We start from the raw sequence: 21326 nt of genomic DNA on the forward strand, positions 1-21326 counted from the left end.
TCCTGCAGGAAAGAGTGGGCCAAAGGGGGCCAGGCCGCCTGTCTGCGCCAGTGCCATTGCTGATTAGTCTGTGTAGAGGGAGATGCATTTTTGCATGGCCTGGCAATCCCGCTGCACAGCAGGAAGAGAAACGACTGTCATGAGACGTGCAGCTCCTTCTGAAGTGCTCCTGATCAGGACGGAGCGCATTTCCTGCAGCTTTCTCTGCAGATGTGCTCCTCCCCTTGAAATCCTCCTGGTTTGTCCTCAGCTCCTGACCACGGCCTGTGCTCTGTTTTGCAGGCTGATAACATGTGGAAGCCGCAGCTGGTGCGTGCGGAGTCCTCTCTCAACGTTCCAGCAATTGCGGCAGCCCATGTTATTAAGCGCTACGTCGCGCAGGGGCCGGATGAAGTCTCCCTGGAGGTAAGCAGTTCCAGGCGTTCCTTGGTGTCGTGCACGGGAGAGTAGTCTAGGGTGTGAACGGCTCAGGAATCTTCTCAGACACCTTCAGAATGTCTGGTGAGGTGAAGCTTGGAAGGTTTGGTTCCAGCTTAGACTTGTGCTGGGTCGGGAGGAGTTGAGCCATCTCTCCAATATGGTTGGATTGGGCATTTGAACCTCGTGATCAAGCAGATCCCGCCCAGTATGGGAGCCTGGTCTCTGACAAACAGCAGACCGGGTGTGAAGTGTGCAGATGTGTTCAGAAAGCCCTGCTAACTGATGCCCGTGGTTAAACTGGAGCTCCTGCATAGGCTTTGTCATAGAGCCTGCTGCTTTTGAGAGCCATTTCCTAGTGCACGGCTGTCTTGTGTATGTTGTGTAACTCTTGTCCCTCAAAGTTCAGTTTTAGAAAGGAAAATGCCTTGGGGACTGCATTGGTGCAATTGCTGTCAAGCTTTAGGCTATTCTGCAGTGCAGAAGAAGGCAGTTATTTGAGCTGTGTTTTCCTCACAGCTGTGCTGAAGCTGGGGTTGACGTTTCAATCTCTTGCAGGTGGGAGACATGGTGTGCATTATTGCTATGCCACCAAAGGAGCTGAGCCCCTGGTGGAGAGGCAAGCGTGGCTTTCAGGTAGGCACATGCTTCCAACACGAGAGCACAGCACAACTTCAGTAGAGTCAGGAATCTCAGGTTGGAGCTGCTCTGCCTGCACAGGATGGCTTCTGGACGCAAACAGTTGCCCTGTGTCGGTGTCAGAGGACCTTCCCTTTGGCTCTGGGCTCGGGCTAATGCCCAGCTGTCTTTTTGTTCTTGTTACAGGTTGGATCTTTCCCTAGTGAGTGTGTGGAACTCATTAGCGGAAAGGTTCCAGAGTCCCTCATCAATTCATTGCCAAAGCCAGGTACACATGTTACATTTGATACTGCGGGTTAGTAAAATGAGGCCAGAGCGTGGCTTTCAGGGGTTTTGGTAATGCCCGAGTTGAGCAAGATTAGCAAGAGGACTGCATTAAGCTCCATGGAAACACGCAGAGATCTGGCCCAATCCCACTGTGTTTCTTATTGGGCTTGGGGAAGTCACAGAATCCTCCTGGAATGGCTTGGGATTGGAAGGAGCCTAAAGGATCCTCAGGATCGCCAGCCTGTCTGTGCATTTAGCAGGAGACGAGAGCAGGCTGTCCAGGGCCCCTTCTGACCTGGCCCTGGGCACTTGCAGGGACAGGGAAAATCCGTTCCTGCATGTCCTGGTTGGGAATGTTCTTCCCATTGTTCCGTGCTCTGTCAAATGCGTTACGCTCGGGCTCGTCCAACCAATCCAAGCCTGAAATGAACTGGTTTCTTTCTTTTGTTGTGCAGTGCCGAAGAAACGGGGCAAGCTCCCACCCTTCCTTCGTTCGGTGGTGAAGGCGCGCCCCAGGAGAGCGGAGCAGCCGGAGCCGGAGAAGGAAGGGGTGTTTGGGTGTGACCTGGGGGAGCACCTTCTCCACTCTGGCCGTGATGGTAAGGAACAGCCCATTCCTGAGATATTCCTCTGTTGGGCATCTGAAGATGCAAGGGAGATCATATCCAGCAGTTGTTTCAGCCTGAAAACGTAGGAAGGCTTCTGGCCACAGAGAGCATAGTGCATCCTTTTCCTAGCTCTTGTGGTGGTGAGATTGGATTCCTCCATTCCTGAGGGAGCTGTGATGGGACTTGCAGTGTCTGTGGCTTTGCCAGAGTTACTTTCTCCAGGCTGTTGATAGGTGGTGGCATTTCTGGAAAGCCAAGAACACATCTCTGTGCAGTTTCCTCACAGCTGTCTCTGCCAGCTTTCTCCTCTAAGGAGGAGGCAAGCGGTAGCCTGGCTGGGCTTAGTGGATGGGATGTGAGAAGAGCACGGCATGAACCAGGACTTGAGGAAGAAGCTCAGCTAACAGCTGTCTCTTGTTCTGTAGTCCCCCAGGTCCTGCAGAGCTGCTCTGAATTCATCGAGCAGCATGGCGTGGTGCGGGGGATCTACCGCCTGTCCGGCGTCACGTCCAAGATCCAGCGACTACGGTAAGAGTGCTGTGACTGACACAGCTGTCAGTAGGGGCACGTGCCATGCTGCGGGCGTTCAGAGGAAGCCCTTCCTTTTCTTGACTGTACTTGGTGTGGCTTTGGACTTGTTTTCGTCTTTCTCAAAGCCCTCTGCGCAATTCTGTGTCCTTCTCTGCAGCCATGAATTTGATTCAGAGCAGGTTCCTGAGCTCAGCGTCCGTGACATTCACAGCGTGAGCTCCGTATGCAAGATGTACTTCAGGGAGCTCCCGAACCCTCTTGTGACCGAGCAGCTGTATGACAAGTTCTCGGTAAGCACAGGGCAATGCCTTGCACTGCTTGGCCTTGGATGACACAGGCTGCATGCTGCGGTGTTCCCCTGATGCCTCTTGGAAGGCATCAAGTCTGCCTCGGTGCTGTCTCGCTCCAATTTAGGAGTGAGGCAAAGGTTCTTTTGATATGTTATGCCCGGCGTGAGATTAAGAAGAAGAACATTCAAATGTTGATCCGACCAGTTTATTAGAAATAATAGACAATTGAGAGGATGGGGAAGGGAGAGCGGTGAATGCCAAAATTAGGGTGATGGGGAAGGGAAAGTAGGCGATAGAAAAAGGTAGAAAAGAGCAAGAATTACGTTAAAGCGGGGAATAGTCACCTCCTGGAAGCAGCAGCGTCCTGGAGCACGTACAAAGGCAGTCCTGGAACCTTGGCCAGGATTTGCCTGAACTTGTCCATTTCAGCAAACTTTGAGACAGTAATGTAAAAAGCATGGCCTCTTACACCACCCCGTGACTCAAAGTTTGCTTAAAAAATGGACCACTGCTGATCCAGGATGGTGAGAGAAAGATAGTAAGCATGAGGGAAAAAGGAGAGGGCAGGGGAATTAAAATGTTTCATGCAATCATTACAAAGGATTTTTCCTGCTTGGTTACAAATGTTGCACGGATGTGCTCGACTTTCTCATCACTTGATGAGGTTACAAAATACATAGAAGATACAACATGTTGAATAAGTTGAACAAAACATGGTATCATACATGGAAGAAACAGTAGAGTTGCGACAACACACAATAGATAAACATGGTATCATACATGGAAGAAACAGTAGAGTTGCGACAACACAAATCATAAAAGTAATCCCAGAAACATACACATCTCTTGTCAAAACTCAGACACTTTCCAACAACTGTGTTTTGGATGGAACTCCTGAACTGATGTGTTACTGAAAAGCATCAGTGCAAAGGGTTTTATGATAAATTTTACTTTTGTGATTACATCTAAAAGATATTAGATGAGTCCCATTGCTCACTTCCCAATTCGTTAATAATTTGGAAACACCATGGAGGAGTTACATGCAAATCACAATCAGTTTAACCAAAAGGGGTGAAAGAAGGGGTCAGAAGGAATTATACCACTGTGCAGGAAGTACCAGAAAGCCAGGATGATCTGAAAAAACAAAAATCTGAACCAAATTGTGAAGTTTTAACAGATCCAAGGACTGATATCAATCACAACCCACAACAAACCAAAACATAATATTATTGCTTCTAGCATGATCACATCTTCAATTTTTCTGTCACAAAACACAAATGGTTAAAATCAGCTATAAGCCATTCTGTTCAGTCAGTGTCCCACGGGAATCTTCTGAAAAATAAAACAAGACAACAACTTGCCCTTTTGGGGCTTTGTTAATACAATTAAAAAAAACGAGGGAACAATTCGGTGAGAATATGTTTTACATTCCTTGTTTAGGGGTGTCCTTAGCCTTCCAAGGATTCTTGTTAAGGTATTTCATTAATGTTAGGGGAATTGTCCTCAGGTTAGCTGAGTCAATTGACACAGGCTGGCCAGTGTTTCCCTAGTTTATCAGTTTAACTGTATTGTGACTCACAGGGGTAGCTGGTAGGAGTGGTGAGGCCTTGGGACAGAAGGTGTTAAATGGAGAATCTTCTCCTTTTGTTGTGAGCTTTCTAACAAACATCCACCCTTCCCCCCCACCCCCTCCCCTAGCTCACTTGAGGAGGGTGAAGGAATTAGTTTCCCAATTTCTCAGGTATCTCTTCTGTAACTGTGGGGGGGGACACTAGGAACTGGGGTCTCAAGTTTAGTCGGCCAACTGGTCACCAGCATCTCGAGCCTATCTGTTGATAGTCCATTCATTAGATCTCGAGGAATACCCTTTTGCAGGCCCAGGGTCCACAGTCTATTACGTTTGTGAGCAATGTTTCGCCTACCTGTTCTTACTGGCAATGAAACCTTTTCCATTCTATTAAGTTTCGGGCTAGGTGGCCTAGGAGCAAGGGTGGCTGCTGCAAGCCTTACTCCCTTTGGCTCAAATTTACTGGTAGAAGCCACGGGCCCAAATTTCCTTTCATAATTAATCAACTCTTGGGCAACCTCCCCCCATGTCCATACCTTAAAACCAGACTGTAAAGAGCCTGAAGTACCAGCTCCTTCTAAAACAGTTCGAGCTCTCTCTCCCTGGGACATGGCTTGTATTTTACCTTGTAACTGTATACCTATGGGTTTCAGCGATTCTGGAAGCCCCCTAATTAAAGGAGTCATCCTTTCAGGATCCACAGGCATCATCATGGGAGATTCGTGCCGTGGCTGCAATTTCCTGTCGTACATCATTTGCAGACAGGCAGCCTTTTGGACACTTTCAACCAGTTGATCCACTGTCCCATTAATAGCAAGAGGGTCTCCCCTTTCTAAAGGGTTGAGACCACCAGCCCAGTAAGCAGCCCTCTGTGTTAGGGACCAGGGAGCACGGTTATTACCAGTAGTCAAAAATACTCCTGGCCCCCAATAACCCTCAGCCTCCTTTTCGGTTAACATTATTTGGTCTCCACCAGTTAAGCTGACTCTCCATACATATTCTGTTTCTGATTCCCTTGGAGAGCGGCTAAAATCTTTTTTCAGTTTAGCTAATTCAGTGGCAGAAAAGGGAATTTCTTTAACATTCATTTGAGGATCCAGATCCTCTCCATTATCAAAGGTATATTCTGTTTTTATTAGAGGGCGCAGAGGGGCTATTGGGGTTTCAAACTTATTAAAATTTTCTTTCGCTTCTTTTAGTTCTTCCTGAGGATACAGTTTTTCTTGTGGTGTACCATGAAAATCAGTGTCACCCGTATCTTTATATGTTAAAATTTCCTTAAAAGCCATTTGTAACAAGGCCGAATTATGTCTCTCTCTTTCCAATTGTACTTCTAGATTTCCAATTTGGTTTTGCAAGGCTTTCACGAGTTCCTGGGTTGTTTTAACTGTTTCTTGTAACGACTGTATAGTCCGGTTTTCCGCCTCAAACTGCTGATCTCGGAACTCCACAGCTGCTTTTAAAGCAGCACCGAGCACTGCACAAATAAATGATTTGCCTTTCCCGGCTCGGGTACGAGCCCCATGTTGTAAAACACAAATACGGTCAGAAACAGCCTGCAAGTTATACCAATTTTCACGTGCCCAGTCCATCCCTGATGACGATGGCCGAGACGCGTGCTTTTCAAGGATATCAAACAACATATTTTCACCTTCCATATCAAATGTAATTTTACTCACAACAAAATCTACAGGCAACGAAATCTACACTGAGGGAGGAGGAGACTCCTTATCTCCTCAGAGAGGCAAACACTTAACAAAACCAACAACTGCTCAAAACACTCCTTTACACAAAAGACCAAACGACTCAATCAACACTTCCAAAGAAAGTGCAAACACCTCAATTGGTCCTGGCTATCCTGTCAAGCCACAACGAAAAACTTCAACCTTCAAGCAACAAAAGTTAGAAATAACTTCTAAGTTTCTCAAAAGCAATAAACTTCTTGGAGAAGCACACACCACTTCCCCAAGAGGCGCACACACAAAACTTTAAAACCAAAGGTACGTCACAAGATACTTAAAAACCACCACAATGCAAAATAGTCTTCCCGGGGAGGCACACACGTGTAAAACAAAAGCAAAGAGTCAAAATTAATTCATTCGTCCCCGAGAGATATACACGTAAGAAAGAAAGTTTCAGAATGTGGAGCGGTCTTCCTGGAGAGGTGCACACGTCCAATTAAGTTATCAAAACAATCGCTCCTTGCAACTCCAGGAGAAAAAGACAGAAAAGTTTTTAGAGAAACTGGAAGGACAACACTCTCACGACGAGTATCCTGCCGACTACGCCAATAAAAAATGTCTCGCTCCAATTTAGGAGTGAGGCAAAGGTTCTTTTGATATGTTATGCCCGGCGTGAGATTAAGAAGAAGAACATTCAAATGTTGATCCGACCAGTTTATTAGAAATAATAGACAATTGAGAGGATGGGGAAGGGAGAGCGGTGAATGCCAAAATTAGGGTGATGGGGAAGGGAAAGTAGGCGATAGAAAAAGGTAGAAAAGAGCAAGAATTACGTTAAAGCGGGGAATAGTCACCTCCTGGAAGCAGCAGCGTCCTGGAGCACGTACAAAGGCAGTCCTGGAACCTTGGCCAGGATTTGCCTGAACTTGTCCATTTCAGCAAACTTTGAGACAGTAATGTAAAAAGCATGGCCTCTTACAGGTGCTGAGCACCAGCGCGCTGTCCCCACGGTTCGCAAAGCTGTGGCAGCTCTCTAGGCTGACTGGTGTCTGAATGCCTTCCTGCCTTTTTCCAGGACGCTGCTCGTGCTGCTACGGAGGAGGAGCGGTTGCTCAGGATGAAGGAGGCCATCCAGCAGCTGCCCGCTCCTCACTACAGGTCAGTGCTGCGCTCGGTCTGCTGAGCTCAGCCCTGCTGCCTTTCAGAGGGCGATGATGTGATTCCAGGTGTTGCCTGACACCTGCAACATCATGCGTCTGCACGCTGAAGCGGCTGAAGGCTGCATCGGGTCAATGGACTGGGTCGGTTCCTTGGCACGGGGGCACGGTTGGTGCAGCCGATGGCTGCGACTGTGCTTTGCAGGGCTTGGTGCTGCAGCATGGTGGCACTGGGAACGTTTTATCTACTTCCTATTCAGGGACGGTAGCAATGCCATCAACTAGCATGAAGTGAGGTTTGTTTTGTGCACTGCAGCACGGTTTGCTTTTTGGTGCTGAACATCCGCCCCTCTTGTTTTCCAGGACTCTGGAATACCTGATGAGGCATCTGGCGTCTCTTGCTGGGAGCAGCTCGGTCACCAATATGGACGCTAAGAATTTAGCAATCGTGTGGGCTCCAAACCTCTTAAGGTAAACTTCTTTTTCTGTTGAAGCACAACGCTTAGTTCTGCTCTCCAGAAAGAAAGCAGTCCTCCCTTCTTCTTCCTCTAGTGTGCTCTTCTCCTGTAAAAGCTGTCAGAAGTGGCTGGCAGCAGAGGGGGAGCCTGGACTGCTCTCCCCCAGGCCCAGGGGCCCAATTTCTAGATGGCAGTTTCTGCTCTCCTGTTGAGCTGGGTCTGCTGTGTCCTTGATCATCCAGGAGAATTTTGTCAGTGGCATTGCTGCTTGCCCACTGCGGAAGTCTCCAGAGCCCAGCTGGACTGCTTTGGGCTGCAAAACTTCAGACCTGTGGAAACAGTCTTGGAGGAACGACTTGTAAAATCTGCCTTTTCTTCAGATCCCAGCAGAGCCAGTCTGCCTGCATCAGCGGAGGAGCTGCCTGCTTGGAAGTGCAGACGCAGGCAGCAGTGGTGGAATTCCTGATCGGCAACACAGACGTCCTCTTCCACACCAAATCCATGTCAGCTGTGGGAGAGGGAGCAGGTGAGCGTCTTCCTCCGTTAGCTTGATCTTGATCCAGTCCAGGCCCTCTACAAGATCATTCAAATATGCTTTGACTCTAGATGGGACAGGAGGCTTCTGGGCTTAGATGAGAATATGGCACCCTGTTGCTGGATCCCGAGAATGTCCGAGGCCAGACTTTACATGGAGAAAACCATCCCTGCCTTTAGGATGTTTTGAGTGGGGGTGAAGCATGATTGAAGTGTGGCAGCAAAGCTTTCTGAGTTCCCAGATCCGTTTTCTAGGGCTTTTTTTTTTAATGCCTGTTTTGCTACAGTGCGCAGCTCTTAATGATGACTGTGTCCTTTGCCACGAGCATACCTCTGAGCATCCAGTTACTCTGAGCTCCTCTTCTTCCAGTGGCTCAGATAAGCAAGTCTGAGAAGAATGCAGAACTGGGATGGCTGTGCTGCTGCTTTCTGATCCTCCCTCTTACCTGCGGTTTTCCCTTGCAGGGCACAGTTCTGTACCTGGGCCCGAGTCTGTGCGGGAGTCTCCTCCTGCCACAAAGCTGCTCACCCTGCAGGAGGCGCAGGCTCTGAGAAGAGGCCAGAGCAGCTCTCCTGCTGTGGCACAAAGCAGCGACATCGAAGTGGAGGAAGACCCCGCAGCCGTACCAGGGAGATTCCACACAGTCCTTGATTTTCCATCTCAAAGGTAAAGAGGATTTCCCTTTCCAGCCCCTATCATCTTAGGTCAGGTGGGCTTTCTTGGTTTACTTTTTGTCCATTATATCGCCAAGGATTCAACTAACACAACTCTAGGCAGAGCTGTTGGTGAGTCTTGCTGGCACTAGAAATTAAAGATGGCAGTGAGCTGAGGCCGAGGAGCTGTTAACGTAAGAGTCAGAGATGCTTTTGAGCCTCCCTTATGGCTGCACAGTTCCTCATAAAGCAGTTAACGCCTGTCAGCTCCTGTCCTGTCCGGCTGTGGAGCCTTTGCTCACATGCTCTGCATCTTGCTTGACATGGTTGAGAGGAATGTAGCCAGCAGGGCTTGAGGGCTGAGCTGTAGGAATGGAAGCGTCCTCTGCTGTTTGAAACAGAGCGTGTTTCCAAGCTGCGTTTCAGCAGAAAGCAGGCAATGCCAGGAACGGGCAACTATTGGCAAGGGCTCGGTGCAACTCTTCCCTCACCCTGCACCACGACTGACAGCATGCTCTGTTTTCTCTCCAGACCAAGTTCTCCCAGAAAGAGGGAGGAATCACCATCTGTCAGCTGGTGTTCTTGCTTCTGCCTGCGCAGACCACCTTCTGTGGGCAAACGCCAACTTCAGCGCAGTGCAAAGGAGCCCTCACAAGCAGAACTCGTGGTCCTGGCAGGTAAGGGTGCAAATCCAGCTTTCAAAACACTGCTTGTCAGCAACGCAGTTAGAATTGATGCTTTCAGTGGGCTTGTACCTGCTTCCGGCATTCAAGCCCGTTCCTGACATCTTCAGCTGACCCCTGTTTTCCCAAAGGAGCCTCTCAAGCTGTTTGAAGCCTACTTGACAGGCAGCACCAAGCCTTTGCCTTTAGGGGCAGAGAGAGTTTGACACTAACCCCTGTGTATCCACTGCTTCCTAGGTGAATCGAGCCCTTGTGAGGCCAGAAGAGCCGGGTCAAGTGCTGGTGGCTCAGAGAGTGCTTCCATCAATGGACAGCTCATGGGAAGCCCAAGTCGCTGCACGTCCAATATCAGCCTTGCATGTGACAGCAGCGACGGAGAGAAGGAGGTGACCGTTGTTGAAGCATTCATTTCTCCCAGCTCTCCTGAAAGGGCTTCCCCGAGCCTGACAGAAAGCACCGTCACCAGCCTGGACTGTGGCCCGGTGCCTCTGCAGTGCAGCCCAGCCCAAACACAGCCCGAATGCCCCAACAGCGACACCTCCAAGCAGGACCAAGGCAGTGTCGCTGAGGAGAAGCCGAGCCTCTTGGAGGGGGACATGGAGTCAGGCTGCAATTCAAATGAAAGCCTTCCGTGTGACAGCAGAGATGGAGAGAAGGAGGTTGTCGTTGTTCAGGCACTCATCTCTCCCTGCTCTGCTGAAGGGACTGACGTGAGCCAGCAAGAAACCACAGTCACCTGCCTGGACTGTGGCCCGGTTGAGTGCAGCTGAAACAGGAGTTAATGAAGACCCCAGCATTAGGACAATGGGGCAGAGGATAACTACACTGATATCCCACATGGTCTCTACAGTGTTGGAGGTGAAAGGGGGACATTGGCTTTCCCCTCAGAGATTTTTGAAGTATAAAGCCATTCTAGTGGAGCAAGATGATGAAGAAATAACAGTAACAAATATTGTAAATCCAGCTGCCTTTCTTAGTGCAATTAAAAGGAGAACCTGTGTCTCACGACTGTTTAGAGACTATGGAAGCAGTATATTCCAGTCGCAGAGACTTGAAAGAAGAACCACTGGAGGATGCGGAAGACATCTGGTACGCAGACAGGAGCAGCTTTGTTCGACATGGGAAGATAAAGATATGGACTGATTCAAAATATGCCTTTAGTGCTGTTCATGCACATGGAGCAATATGGAAAGAAAGAGGACTGTTGTCAAGCCAAGGGACAGGTCTTAAACACACTGAAGAAATAGTCAGACTCCTGGAGGCAGTCCAACAGCTGGAGAAGGTTGCTAAAATGCACTGTTGATGCCACCAAAGGGGAGACAGTGCTGAAGGAATGGGAAATGCGCTGGCTGACAGAGAAGCAAAGCGAGCGGCAGAGGGTGAGGTGGTGGAGGCTTCCTTGATTCCAGATGGTAACATGCAGGTGGATGGTGAGCCAAAGCACTCAAAAGAGTATTGGAACTTGATAAACGATTTGGAAGGGCAGGTAAAAGAGGAAGGATGGACCTTTCCACCACTAGGGAAAGTAATTATTACAGCAGCCATATGATGGGCTGTGGTGACTGAAGATAGGAAAACTCACTGGGGAGCAGAAGCATTACATAAATATCTTGTTCAACCAGTGGTCACCCGAAATTTGTATACTGCCATTAGGCAAGTGACCCAGCAAGGTGAAGTTTGTTTACCAAATAATCCTAACACAGGCCACAAAGTTCAGTTAGGGCAAACAGGGAGAGAAATTATCCAGGACAATAATGGAAGGTAGATTTCTCAGAGCTCCCAAGAAAAGGGGGGTACAGATACATGTTAGTTTTAACAGATGCCTTTTCAGGATGGCCTGAGGCATACCCGTGCTGGACTAACCAGGGCAGGGAAGAAACAAAAGTTTTGTGACAGGAAATAATTCCAAGGTTCTGGGTGCCAGGAACAATCTCTTCAGATTGAGGCCCCCATTTTATTACTAAAGTGGTTCAACAAATCAGTACTTTATTGGGAATCAACTGGCAGTTGCATACAACTTACAGGCCACAGTCAGGTGGCCAGGTGGAAAAGAGGAACCATTTATCTAAGCTGCAAATACTAAAAGTTGGCCAAGAGGCTGGGATTCCATGGTTGCAAGCACTGCCTCTGGCACTTGTGAGAATTCGAAGTAAACCCCAACCAAGGAAGGATGAAGCCCATATGAAATTCTCTATGGGTGACCTGTGCGGTGCCTTTGTACTGCAGCCCAGCCCAAAGACAGCCCGAGTGCCCCGACAGCGGCACCTCCAAGCAGGACCAAGGCAGTGTCACTGAGGAGAAGCCGAGCCTCTTGGAGGGGGACTTGCAGTCAGGCCTCCAGTTCCAGAGACCAGGCAGCAACACGAGCTCTGAGCCACTCTCTCCTCAACAACAGAGGATGAATCCTATCTTTCCCCGGACCTCTCCCATCCTCCTTTCTCTGGCTGAATAAAGGCACTCTGGTGCTCAGACAACACCTTGACTGTGTTCCGAGTCTTCATTCACATTGACCGGGATGAATGCAAGAAACAGCAAGGCAGCTCAGCTTGCATCAGCGAGAGCTCTGTTACCGTTTTGTAGGGGAGCAAATAGTCTCTAGCATCCTGGATGCTGCTCATGAAAACCCCAAGCTTCCTGTCTGTGGCTTTGTGATGCTTTTCAGGGCCCCTGATGCTCTTCGCTGCCTTGGCTGCTCCCTAACACCTCTGTCCTCCTGCCGTGTCCATTCCCAGCTCCCACCTACAAGCTGGCCCTGCAGATTGTCTCCAGCCCTGCCATCATCACGCTGCTGCAGGAGGAGCTCACCCTGACCAACGTCAGGCAGTACTGCCTGCCTCCCTCACTCTCTAGACCAAGTGTAACTACGCTGTCGTGGAGACAAATGCTTTCTGTCACATCCTCCATCCCCAAAGTCATTTACCGGTAGGCGGCTCTTGCAGAAGAAGAATCAAGCAGCAGAACCTTTTGCTCAGCTACAGCACACAAATGCTACAAAAGCAGAAACAACCCGCAAGGAGCCTCTACTTGCTTCTTAGCATATGCATGAATGTCTCGCTCCAATTTGTAGGAGGGAGGCAAGGTTCTTTGGTATGTTTATACCTGGTGTGAGATTAAGGAGCAATGGTTTAAAGTGTTGGTCCAACCAGTTTATTAAAGTCCTAGCCTTTTTAGGGAGATGGGGAAGGGAAGGTGGGCGATAGGAAAAGTAGGAAATATAAGCAAGGAGTCTGTAGAGAGTAAAAGAGATATAGTCACCACCGTGGGTCCAGCGAGGTACGCCACTGGTCCATTGATCTCAGGTACTCGACTGATTGCCACGGGGGATGGGAGAAAGCCAGGAAGCTCCGCAGCAAGCCGGCCTCAGGGGTTCCTCTGAAGAGGTTTTCCCCTCAGGGAATTCTCCGTCAAAGGTGTCTTTGGGAGTTTGTCTCCAAAGTCCCCAGTTTAGTGAGGGCCTTTTATCTCCCATTTCGGTGGGGTTGTTTTTTTCTTTGAGGATTACAGCTCAGCATTTTTGGGAACGAATCTTGAACAAACACTGAACGTCTAAACAAGCATCTTCTGAAGGCAAACACTCTTTGTAAAATGGTTTAAAACCAGCTTTTCTGACATTCCTGGCCCACAGATAAGCCAGCAAGGAGGGGTGCCTCTGTTGCCAGACACAAGCATTATCGCCTTCTGCAGTGGTCAGCTCCTTCAAGCAGCACCCCTGAAAAAGACTGCTTGTCCTATTTCTGCTTATCTTTGTAATCGTAAGCAGAGATGGCACAATAACAACCACCATTCACCCTCCTAGATAGCCAGCAGTCACCAGTCAGAGTCTTATCATCAGAAAAGCCTCATGAAGCAAGCTTTGAGACAACAAAAGAAAAACAGTTCTGTCCTTCACACTGGCATGGCTGAGCAAGGACCTGCAGCTGAATCTGAGGCTTCTCCCCATGTCTGCTAGAATCCTGAAGCTCTACGTCTGGGTGAGAAAAGCAGATTCTGTCCAACTGCAACAGTGGAACAAGTCCAAGACCTCCTCATGAAATCCAGAGTATGTAAGTCCATGGACCTGGCTGATATCCATGCTGAGAGAGATAGCTGCTGTGGTTGCTGATCTGCTCTCCATCATATTTGACAAACCATGGCTGTCTGGTGAAATCCCCAGTGACTGGAAAAAGGGAAATATTACTCCCATTTTAAGAAAGGGAGAAAGGACAACCTGGGGAACTGTAGGCCAGCAATCCTCACCTCTGTGTCGGGGAAGACCATGCAGCTGATTCCCCTAGAAGCTATTTTAAGGAACATATGAGACAAAGAGGTGATTTGAGACAGTCAGCATGGCTTCACCAAGGGCAGATTGTGCCTTACCCATCTGGTAGCCTTCTAAGGTGGAGTGATGGCTTCAGTGGACAAGGGGAAGGCAACAAATGCCATCGGTCTGGACATCTGCAAAGCTTTTGATGTGGTCCTTCACCACACCATTCTCTCTAAACTGGGGACAAATGTATTTGAAGGTTGGACAGGTTGGTGGATTAAGAATTGGTTGGCTGGTTGCAGCCAAAGGGTTGTGATCAGTGGTTCTCTGTCACGGTGGAAGCCAGTCACAAGCGATGTCCCTCAGGTGTCAGTCTTGGGACTGATGCTCTTCAGCATCTTCATCAGTGACACAGATGGTGGCATGGAGTGCACCCTCAGCAAACTTGTGATGACACCAAACTGAGTGGTGCAGTCGATACATTGGAGGGAAGGAAAGCCATCCAGAGGGACCTGAACAGGCTGGAGAAGTGGGCCCTTGTAAACCTAATGACCAAGTGCAGGGTGCGGCATATGGACTGGGGCAGTGCCATGTGTTTATACAGACTAGGTAAAGGACCCAGTGAGAGCAGCCCTGTGAAGAAGAACTTGGGTGTCCTGTTAGATGAGAAGCTGAACATGAGCCAGCTGGACAGACAGCTGTTTACAAGGGTGGATAGTGATAAGACAAGGGTTAATAGTTTTAAACTAAGACAGGGGAGGTTTAGGTTAGATATTCAGAGGAAATATTTCACTCAGAGGGTGGTGACACACTGGAACATGTTGCCCAAGGAGGCTGTGGATGCCCCATCCCTGCAGGCATTCAAGGCCAGGCTGGATGTGGCTCTGGGCAGCCTGGTCTGGTGGTTGGCGACCCTGCACATAGCAGGGGGTTTGAAACTACATGATCACTGCAGTCCTTTTCAATCCAGGCCACTCTTTGATTCTATGAGCTCCTGTGAAAAGAATCCAGATTAAAAAGTCAAAACAATCCTTTTATAAAATTGAGACCTTCATCAGAAACACTAGAACCTATTTCTTGCATGGGCAAGACTAAAGAAAAATTCACCTAGCCTGATGGTTGAATATTTTTCCCCTCTACTGAGACCACTTTTCTTCTGATGATGTCAAACTTTTACTACAGAAAATGATTTATAATTTTCTTAAGTGTGTCAGCTAGAAGGAAAAGATTTTGGCAAGGATCTTAAAGTATCTTCTCCAATGTTAAATCATCTCTAAGGTACATGACAGGCAAGATTATTCAGTGAATGTTCAAGCTGGGTGCAGGTCTAAGCTCCTCTCTTTTGTCTCCCTAATTATCAATAACAAAAATCCATCAGTTCACTCCTTATCCTTCAAAAATGTGCCCATAACTTCATTTTTCTTTCATTTGGTAACTATGCCACCCCAGTCATGACTGAAAGTTTCATGTCTGCCACCCAAACTGGGCTATCATTATCTCTCTTCAGAAATCTCCCCAGTGGGATCACCATTGCAATGGAAGCAACTGTCTGGACTTTTGAATTTGAGCCTTAATTCCTGTATTTTTTCAATAACAATGTAGCAATATAGCAACCTTGGGCAAAGTACTTATGTTTGTGGGAACCCACAAAATGTGGTAATACTGTTTCCTTCCTCACACCCTTCTTCTGTCTCATCTGTTTGAAACCTCAGTCATATAATGAACTTCATGTTGAAAATGACCTACTGTGAGTTAATTATCAGGGCTACAGATTGTAAAATACTAGCATGAAGGAATAGTGTTGTGTTTGTTTTTTTTTTTTTGGTTGTTTGCTTTGTTTTTTGTGGTTTTTTTTGTTTTGTTTTGTTTTTTGTTTTTTGGGGGTTTTTTTTTGTTTGTTTGTTGTTGTTGTTGTTGTTTAATAATTTATTTTAATTATTATTTCTTAATAGCGTCTATCAGACTATGGCCCTGATTTTCACTGAGACCTTTGGACCCCAAACAACATTTGTGCTAGTAAAAATAATACTATTACACGTAGTATCCATGTCATGGGAGCAGATATACTGTCATCTTATTTCCCCTAGATGGATCTCTTACAGACCACAGTAGTTTTCAACTAAGTTTTTGTTTGTTTTTAAATTGCTACCTATGTCTTCTTAAGACTCAACAGGCAAAATTCCTTGAAGAGATTAATCAAATTATCCTTAATATCACATAGACATGTATAGTATTTTATTTATTTTATTAGTTACTGTTAATTTTATTCATTTCATTCAGATTAGAAAATCCAACAAGCAATAGAATTAGGTCAGAGATAGTTTTGGTGCTCACACTTTCCTAATTACTTTCTATCCCTTTCTCTGTTTCTCCCTTATTCCAGCCTTCCCCCACCCCCCATGTCACAGTTTCTTTCTGTTGTTTCCCTCCACAGCCTTCTTGCATGACAGTGTCACTTCCCCATCAGCAGGACTACCCAAAAATTTGCAGCAAATATGGCTGTGAGATTTTTTATTTTGATTCTGATCATAACGTTCTGTCTCTTTCTGATATCAAAGGGAAACAGGAGGCAAGGAAGAAGGAAGGGGAAAAAAGAACTCTTTAAATCACAAGCTTTCCATGCATGTAAACCCAGTAGTTAGTACACAACCTCGTCACCTTGACATTTATTCAGCTTGCTGGAGACTCATGTGCCCTCAGTCAGAGCTAATTAACACTTAATTGACTTCATGAGAGTTTTGTTCAGCAGTTCTGATTTGTCACTCATGTTTCACGATGAACTGTAACTTTCGAGAGCTCAGCAGTTGTGGGAGGTTTGGCAGGTGTCAGGGGAGTAGGAGAGGGAAGGGGAAAGGGGAGCGTAGGAGTTTCTGTCTCGTTCTTTTTTTCTTTCTTTGTCTCTCATTGAAACAGATACAAGGGCACAAGAGTAGCAAGACAAGGCATTCAATAATGCCATTGTGGATATATTTTATTTAGCTAAAAGCACAGTTTACAGTAGTTGAAGTTTGATTGATTTGTTGATAAACACTAATGTTTAGCAGTTGACAATTTTTCCATGTTAATTTCCTTAACTTTGGCAGTCTTGGCTGGAAGAACCCTATAAATAGTATCAGTGTCATCATCCTTTTTAAGTTATTAATGAGCCATCGTGTTTATATAGGTTGGGATTTTGGGACAGGCTGTGCTTGACTGCAGTTTCTGACATTGATGCGTTAGCAGTTGGAACTGGATCTAGATTAGAACAAGTAGGGGAAAAAATGGAAAAGAAAAAAAAAGAAAAGAGCTCAATTCTAGCCAAATGCCTTTGGAGTGAACAAAACCTGTTAGTAATTTAATAATAATTAAAAGCATATAAAAATTACAGAATACCATACACAATCTGTTCTGATGTTACTGCTACTTGAAATAAATTTCTGACTAATTATAATTTCACCTTTGATGTAAGATATATATATATATTTCAGCACTCCTTCACACAGTGCTGCATCTTAGCCTACATCCAGACGTTCGTGATTGCCAAGGACTGACAAGACACTATAAAAGACTTTACTAATTAACTAGGCCAAGCTATCTACTGACTAGACTCACAGCAACTTCAGTCAAAGCTGCCAAACTTGAATATACATGTTTGGATATTGATGTTCTTCTCCAATTGTGATGTTCTAATGAGTTGTTAAATATTCACCCAGTATTCTGGAAAAGGTGCTTTGTGGTAACAAGAAATATGTTGTTTGTTTTTTTTTTTCTATCTGTATCCCTTGGAAAGTCAGTACACCTATCTCTACTGTGTATGATCAGTTGGGCAAACCTTTTCCTTCTGCATCCCCATAGTAAGCCTCATGTCAATGACATTGTGATGGCCTCCAGAGTCTCTAAGAAATGCTGGGTGCATCCGGTGCTACCAGTGGCTGAGGAGCCAGGGAGAGAGCCTCTCATTTTTTTCTCAGGACAAAAACAATAAGGGAGAAAAACATTGTGCTAGGCAGAACTCTGACTCTTCCACTGCCTGAATATACAAAATACTGTCTGCCTGAAACATTTTCAACTCTTTGGAGATACCCTTTTTCTTCTTTCATCTTCATTATGGTTATATGTAAATATATATTATATGCATTTTACAAAACCTGTTCCTTAAAAATATCAATGTGTACAATTAGAGTTATGTATGTGTATGTATATATAAACATGAACCAATTTATGTGAAAATAAACCAGTTGTGTTGCTATTTTGCCTTTTAGAAACCTATTTAAACTGACTAATTTTACAATGAAGATTTGAATTTGGAAGAGGAGGTCTAGAAGAGAGCACTCACATCATAATATGCAGTCCCTTGAAATCAACAATAGCTATGAATATATGGATAAAATTTATTTATAGCCTTATTAAAGAATGTATTTACATTTGAGATTTTTTTGTTTGTTTTGATTTTGATGAGGAATGCATTTCTCAAATAAATTCTTTTTTTCTTCTCATTTTGCAATGCTTTTGTTCAAGTTCTGGAGCTTGTAATACCAATTTCCCTCAGATTAATCTACTTTTTAGAACATGCTCCTTTAGTAGATCCAGCATACTACAACCACAAGTGGACTGTCATTCCCTTGTTCTGTAGTTGAGCTGACCTACAGTGAAAAGTAAGCTTAGACCTCATAGGCTATGGATGCCAGCTTCTCAGCAAATCCACTCCTTTTGATTTTCACTACTTGCTAAAGTAGGCGTAATCCAAATGATATGTGATTTAATGGTTGTCTAGGCTTACTGTAGGCAATGAGAAGAGATAGACACCTTCAAAGAGTTTTCATTCCATTCATTGTGCGTATTAACCTGAAAAAAAAGAGAAAAAGAAAAAAAAAGAAAAACCACCAAAAAACAAAAACAACAAACAAACAAACAAACAAAACAACACTGAACTTCTTGTCTTGTGAAGATGCTGTGCTTTAGGGGAGGTAAGCAATTTGAGAAATATTCACTGGCAAATTTAAGACAGATTTCTGCTAAGCATTTAGGTTTTCCTAGATCACTTTTCTGAGATACCTAATTATCCCTCTGCGTGTTACAAAACTGAAAATGAGATACTTAGCTTGAATTTCCTTTTGGGAATCAAGGATATAAAATGTAGTCATTCAAGCACATAATTTTAAAAGAACTGGTGTTCTCTATTGGATTTAGCTGTAAGTTCTTTGAGAAAGAGACTGTTTTAGTATGTGTTTGTTTGGTTTTTTTTAATTTTCCATGGCATGGGAGGGTTGATTTGGTAAAATGACTCAATGAAAATCTCCAAAAGGAATGAAAATATACCAGTTTAAAGTCCATTATGAGTTGAACTTCAAGGTTCAAGACTGTCCAGAACACACCAAAGAACAATTATGAATTATTACAAAAGACTTTTATCAGTTTAATTTATTTATTTTACTCATAACCAAGCACTAGAGCACACATCCAGTACCTCAGGCAACTTTCTTCACCTTACTGCAGTAAAAGATTCATAGGGAGTTCAATTATAGAATGATTGGCTAATTTCAATAGCTTGTTTTAGCCATTAAGCCCTCTACAAAAGCTTTATGGATATTCTAATGAATACCCTGCAAGACTTCCAGTGTAATGAAATTTGTATTAAGATACTATAAGGAGTGTCCCACAATGTAAGGTCACTTCCATTTTTCTTCATTACAGTCCTAGAAGGACAAAAGAAGAAAAGGAGAATATCCTTTGAGCACAAAACTTGCAGTGTTACCTTGAAGGTAACAATAACAACACTAACTTATGGTGACGTAGGGAACTACACAATAATATTGCTAAATGGAACAGGGATAGACAAATGCAGCCTTTACTTTCTCTTCACTTGCTAGTGCAAGATCAGTTCCAGGACTTGAGGTCTATTTACAGTAGTTAAGATTGGAGGTGGGGTGATACTTACCAGTTAAACAAGAATAAATGAGGAAAGTCATGATCAAAAAGAGCTGATATGTGAATAAATATCTGCCAGGAGTGTAAACAATGAAGTGAAAATTTCAAAGTACTAGTCACAATTTGGCATATTACAAAAAGATCCTGAATCTGAGGGAATGTTCTGAGAGTCATCCCCACAATCTCACTAGCCTACCTTCATAACATGGATCTACAAGATATTTTTAAACAACAGGTACATTGACACATATATTTTAAATAGAAGAGTTTTTTTATTAACACAATGAATATATTAATTTATCTCTTAATGTTGTGGCCAACAAAGTACAGAATGCCACTAGTACAGCAGGTCTTACTCAGTTAATTGAATCTTAAATATGTAGTCTCAATTGATATTTCAGTTGATTTATACATCATTTCACATAGCTTCAGAATGTGCCTTTATTTTATATGAGTTGTAGCATTGCTTGTATTAGGTTATTGTCTACAAAGAGGTTAGACATTTAGAAATATTGGGCAAGTGCTGCCTCTGTTTGCCTGTGCAACAGGGACAACAGGACTACATGTGTTTGACCAGGTATGTGAGTTCAGCTAATAACATTTTCATTGTGCATGGTGTTATCTCATGATCTAGCAACTTTGAAAGTCACAAGAGGATACATTATACTGATATTAAATTTGTTTAATAAACCTGAGAGAAAGATTTATGAAATCTCTCCTCTCTTCCCTTACGTATCTGTGGTGCTAGTTCTTCCCTTTTTTCATTTATGTTATTCTGCCCTCCACACAAAATACTGTATATCTGCTTTGTCCACATGAATTATCTGAAAAATCTTCATCGGACTCCACATGTAGGATAGTGAAGGTGTGAAAGAGATTGGCGGTAAAGATGATTTCAGAAACCATTTTGCTCTGAAGTGGATAAGGAGTAATAAATAGTTATTTGCCATATATTTACTGAAGAACAAATATAAACATCTGAAGTAAAATAAAATAAACAAACAAAACAACAACAAAAACAAACAATAAAAAAAGAAAGGTAAAGAGCAAAAGCTTCAAACAGGGCTCAGAGTAGACAGCAAGCATTTGCCACACATCTACACTGGGTTTCATGTAAGTAACGATAACAGCATTGACATTTGCTTCCAAGCTATTCTTCCAAGTCAAAGGCTGTCTTTATGTTTAGTGGAGAGAAATAAGCACTTCAGTGTGAGAATCATCTCACTACAAAATGGATATCTAAGGTTGATCTAAAAATGCTTGTTTCTGTTCAGTGATTATGCTAGAATACAAGTTGACTAACTCATGTACATGGAGCTAGTGATGATGAAATGAATTATCATTTTAGTCTGATTGTCGTGCTGCTATGATATATTACTGCCTTATGTTTTCCACTTATGATGTATTACAACCTAGTTTGCCACAACTGAGAAATGATTAACGTATGAAAGTCTTCTGTAAAGTTAATTTTGTAGATGAAAATAATCTTTCAGTTCTGCTTCCTCATGGTGCAGAGCATCATTTGTTAGGATGTTATTTCTTATACATTTACATATATAACAGCATATCCTATCAGTAATATATTTCCTAAAAGTTATTTCTTGTACTATAAAAAACTATAATAGTGTGGATTAACTTAGACAGGTTACCGTTACTTGAATTATATGTATATATATATAATATAGGGAA

The 21326-nt window shown here is 44.5% G+C and overlaps 2 protein-coding genes across 2 annotated transcripts in view; one reads left to right on the forward strand and one right to left on the reverse strand.

The window, feature by feature from the left end:
* Positions 1 to 1002: 1002 nt before the first annotated feature.
* The window catches only part of LOC140263881 (rho GTPase-activating protein 32-like), a 79451-nt gene continuing 59127 nt past the window's right edge, over positions 1003 to 21326 (forward strand). Inside the window, exons 1-10 of the mRNA XM_072359194.1 lie at positions 1003 to 1053; positions 1243 to 1324; positions 1779 to 1922; positions 2357 to 2459; positions 2620 to 2752; positions 7077 to 7159; positions 7522 to 7629; positions 7997 to 8158; positions 9336 to 9481; positions 9725 to 9969. Of these exons, the coding sequence (XP_072215295.1) occupies positions 1003 to 1053; positions 1243 to 1324; positions 1779 to 1922; positions 2357 to 2459; positions 2620 to 2752; positions 7077 to 7159; positions 7522 to 7629; positions 7997 to 8158; positions 9336 to 9481; positions 9725 to 9969 (1257 nt within the window). The remainder of the gene's footprint in view (positions 1054 to 1242; positions 1325 to 1778; positions 1923 to 2356; positions 2460 to 2619; positions 2753 to 7076; positions 7160 to 7521; positions 7630 to 7996; positions 8159 to 9335; positions 9482 to 9724; positions 9970 to 21326) is intronic.
* LOC140264375 (uncharacterized) lies at positions 4478 to 6337 on the reverse strand. The gene has a single exon (XM_072360108.1). The coding sequence runs from the start codon at positions 5975 to 5977 to the stop codon at positions 4490 to 4492; it is 1488 nt and encodes a 495-aa protein (XP_072216209.1). The 5' UTR covers positions 5978 to 6337; the 3' UTR covers positions 4478 to 4489.

Source organism: Excalfactoria chinensis, chromosome Z (genome assembly GCF_039878825.1).
Source record: "Excalfactoria chinensis isolate bCotChi1 chromosome Z, bCotChi1.hap2, whole genome shotgun sequence".
In the NCBI taxonomy this organism is placed as follows: domain Eukaryota; kingdom Metazoa; phylum Chordata; class Aves; order Galliformes; family Phasianidae; genus Excalfactoria; species Excalfactoria chinensis.